Below are 3,633 nucleotides of genomic sequence, written 5' to 3'. Positions count from 1 at the left end.
CGGCCGCCCGAGCCGCCTCTGACGTCACCGGTCGCCGGGCAGATCCCGGCTCCGCAGGTTGGAACCGAAAGCGAAAGCGCCGGAGGCAGCGCGGGGGGGGGAAAGGGCGGGGAGAGGGGAATCCCGGGTCAGCGCCCTCAGGGACCCCCAACCCCCCGGATCCTCGTCCCGGCTCCCCCCCCCGGGGCAGCCCCGCCCTCAGCCCCCCGAGACCCTCCGCAGGGCTCGAGACCCCCCGCACCCGCTGTGTCTGCCCGCTCTGCCCCTGTCCCCCCAGCCCGGGGTCACCCCCCGGGTCCCCACAGCCTCAGACACACACCCCCGGACCCCGGTCTTGTCCCCTGCCCCCGAGGTACGCTGGGACCCCGGTGTCCTGTCTGCCCCGGGAGGGAACGACCCCGTTGGTCCCACCCCCACGGCTCTCCTGGGGTGGGTTTGACACCCTGTGTCCCTTCTTCCCATTGTCCCTCACACCGGCCATCCTGCTCCTGCTGGCCCCCACGGAGTGTCCCTCACACCGGCCATCCTGCTCCTGCTGGCCCCCACGGAGTGTCCCTCACACCGGCCATCCTGCTCCTGCTGGCCCCCACGGAGTGTCCCTCACACCGGCCATCCTGCTCCTGCTGGCCCCCACGGAGTGTCCCTCACACCGGCCATCCTGCTCCTGCTGGCCCCCACGGAGTGTCCCTCACACCGGCCATCCTGCTCCTGCTGGCCCCCACGGAGTGTCCCTCACACCGGCCATCCTGCTCCTGCTGGCCCCCACGCTGATGTCACTGACACCCTTGTGCCCAGAGGAAAGTGAGGATGCCCAAGAACAGGACCCTCGAAAAGAGCCCCCATCCCTGGGGATCCAGCTGCTCCCCCCGGCCGTTCCCTCCCCAGGGCACTTGCTGGGAATGTTCCCCGACACAAAAGCTCTGGAAACCAGAAGCAGTTTAGAGAGGAAATATTGCTTTATTTGATGTCGAGTGCCAGGTGGCAATCCCCAAATTGCCTTGGGGGACATTCTTACTGGGTACATTCACCCAGTATTTATACAAAAAGTCCCTGGCCCAGCCTCACACTGGTCCTACCTGTCCATAAAAGCAGCCCTGCCCCCCCCATGGCTACGACCAGCCCTGGGATGGCAGCAGCTCCCACCCCACGCCTGCTCCAACAAGCTCCAGAGCTGCTTCAACAGCTCACCACCCTGGCCAGAGCTCTTGGTCCTGCTCTGACACAGCTCTGCTCACACCTCGGTGTCCACACACAACACAGGAACCTCCCCCAAACGCCCACACACCCCCAACAGCCCCTCACTCACTCACTGCTGAGGGCCCAGGCAGGCACACGGCAGCTCCCACCATGTGCCCACACACCCACAACAGCCCCTCACTCACTCACTGCTGAGGTCCCAGGCAGGCACACGGCAGCTCCCACCATGTCTCCTGACCTGCAGGTTCATCTCCTGAGAGCTGGCAGCGAGTTTCTGCTGAGACCAGGAGCAACCAGAGCAGCAGCTGAGGGAAGGACATCCCTGCTCCACTCTGTGCTGCTGGAAGAGGGGAAGCTGTGAGCCCCCACCACGGAGAAGGGCCTTTCTCCACCACTTCTGTCACGTGGATCTCACTGGAGCCATAGGTTTGCTGCAGAGATAATGCCGTGTCTGCAAGCAGCGGGCACTCAGGAGATCATGGTCATTGAGGAACAGACAAGGTTCTTCACCCACCACTGGGATCCTGCAACAAGCAGCACAGACAACACTGGTACCATTGGGGTCTCAGCTGTCCCCTCAAGCAGCAGGAGACAAGGGCTGCCTGCAAGGGACAGCCCCAGCAGACACCTCCCACCAGGACCCTGCCCGTCCCACCACAGGACTCTCTCCCCACAGCCCCAGCTCCCAACGGGACTCACGTCTGGTTGAAGCTGCTGCCGTCCACCCACTCCAGGTGCTCGCCCCGTCTCCGCAGCCCAATCCAGTAATCGATGTTGCCCTTCAGGTGTAAAAGAAACTCCTGGGCAGAAAAGAGAGAAGCCAAGAGTCAGGAGCTGCTGCCAGCCCCACACCAGTCCCTGACCCAGCCTCACACTGGTCCCACCAGCCTTACAGGTATCCCTGCCCCCACACGGCTACCACCAGCCCTGGGATGGCAGCAGCTCCCACCCCACGCCTGCTCCAACAAGCTCCAGAGCTGCTTCAACAGCTCACCACCCTGGCCAGAGCTCTTGGTCCTGCTCTGACACAGCTCTGCTCACACCTCGGTGTCCACACACAACACAGGAACCTCCCCCAAACGCCCACACACCCACAACAGCCCCTCACTCACTCACTGCTGAGGTCCCAGGCAGGCACACGGCAGCTCCCACCATGTCTCCTGACCTGCAGGTTCATCTCCTGAGAGCTGGCAGCGAGTTTCTGCTGAGACCAGGAGCAACCAGAGCAGCAGCTGAGGGAAGGACATCCCTGCTCCACTCTGTGCTGCTGGAAGAGGGGAAGCTGTGAGCCCCCACCACGGAGAAGGGCCTTTCTCCACCACTTCTGTCACGTGGATCTCACTGGAGCCATAGGTTTGCTGCAGAGATAATGCCGTGTCTGCAAGCAGCGGGCACTCAGGAGATCATGGTCATTGAGGAACAGACAAGGTTCTTCACCCACCACTGGGATCCTGCAACAAGCAGCACAGACAACACTGGTACCATTGGGGTCTCAGCTGTCCCCTCAAGCAGCAGGAGACAAGGGCTGCCTGCAAGGGACAGCCCCAGCACACACCTCCCACCAGGACCCTGCCCATCCCACCACAGGACTCTCTCCCCACGGCCCCGGCTCCCAACAGGACTCACGTCTGGTTGAAGCTGCTGCCGTCCACCCACTCCAGGTGCTCGCCCCGTCTCCGCAGCCCAATCCAGTAATCGATGTTGCCCTTCAGGCGTAAAAGAAACTCCTGGGCAGAAAAGAGAGAAGCCAAGAGTCAGGAGCTGCTGCCAGCCCCACACCAGTCCCTGACCCAGCCTCACACTGGTCCCACCAGCCTTACAGGTATCCCTGCCCCCACACGGCTACCACCAGCCCTGGGATGGCAGCAGCTCCCACCCCACGCCTGCTCCAACAAGCTCCAGAGCTGCTGCAGGAGATCACCAGCCCACCCAGTGCTCTAGGTCCTGCCTTGACACAGCTCTGCTCCCACCCCAGGGTCTGAACCCAACCCAGGAACCCCCCCAAACCCCCACGCACCCACAACAGCCCCTCACTCACCATTTCCCACTCCCTCCTCAGCACGGCCAGCGAGGCCCCACGCGAGGAGCACTGCTCCTGGCTCCACCCCCAGCTCCCCGGGTCCCTGGAGAGGTAGTAGCAGACATTGTGGTCCCCGACCCAGCCATCAGATGGGAGATGGAGAACACAGAATCACCATGGTTGGAAGGGACCTCTGAGAACACCGAGTCCAACCTTAAAAAAAAAAAACAAACCACAAAACAACAACAACACCAACAAAAAAACCCCAAAAAAACCACACAACCGCACAAGCACCACAAAAACAACAAACCCAAAACGACCACCCACCCACTAAACCCCACACCCACAACCCCACATACTACACCCCACCACAAACCTATAATCTTGGGCACTAAAGCATGCCCTGAAGGGCCACA

The 3,633-nt window shown here is 62.1% G+C and overlaps 1 protein-coding gene across 1 annotated transcript; it reads right to left on the bottom strand.

The window, feature by feature from the left end:
- Nucleotides 1–2,005: 2,005 nt before the first annotated feature.
- LOC106896261 (C-type lectin domain family 2 member D-like) lies at nucleotides 2,006–3,360 on the bottom strand. Its single transcript, XM_014956092.1, has 3 exons — nucleotides 3,236–3,360; nucleotides 2,824–2,924; nucleotides 2,006–2,648 (listed from the first exon to the last, which is right to left on the bottom strand). The coding sequence occupies exons 1-3, from the start codon at nucleotides 3,236–3,238 to the stop codon at nucleotides 2,525–2,527; spliced, it is 228 nt and encodes a 75-aa protein (XP_014811578.1). The 5' UTR covers nucleotides 3,239–3,360; the 3' UTR covers nucleotides 2,006–2,524.
- Between the last annotated feature and the right edge of the window lie 273 nt (nucleotides 3,361–3,633).

Source organism: Calidris pugnax, unplaced genomic scaffold (genome assembly GCF_001431845.1).
Source record: "Calidris pugnax isolate Ruff unplaced genomic scaffold, ASM143184v1 scaffold315, whole genome shotgun sequence".
Classification (NCBI taxonomy): domain Eukaryota; kingdom Metazoa; phylum Chordata; class Aves; order Charadriiformes; family Scolopacidae; genus Calidris; species Calidris pugnax.
The sequence above is the reverse complement of the archived record's forward strand: the minus strand, read 5'-3'. Positions and strand labels throughout refer to the sequence as shown.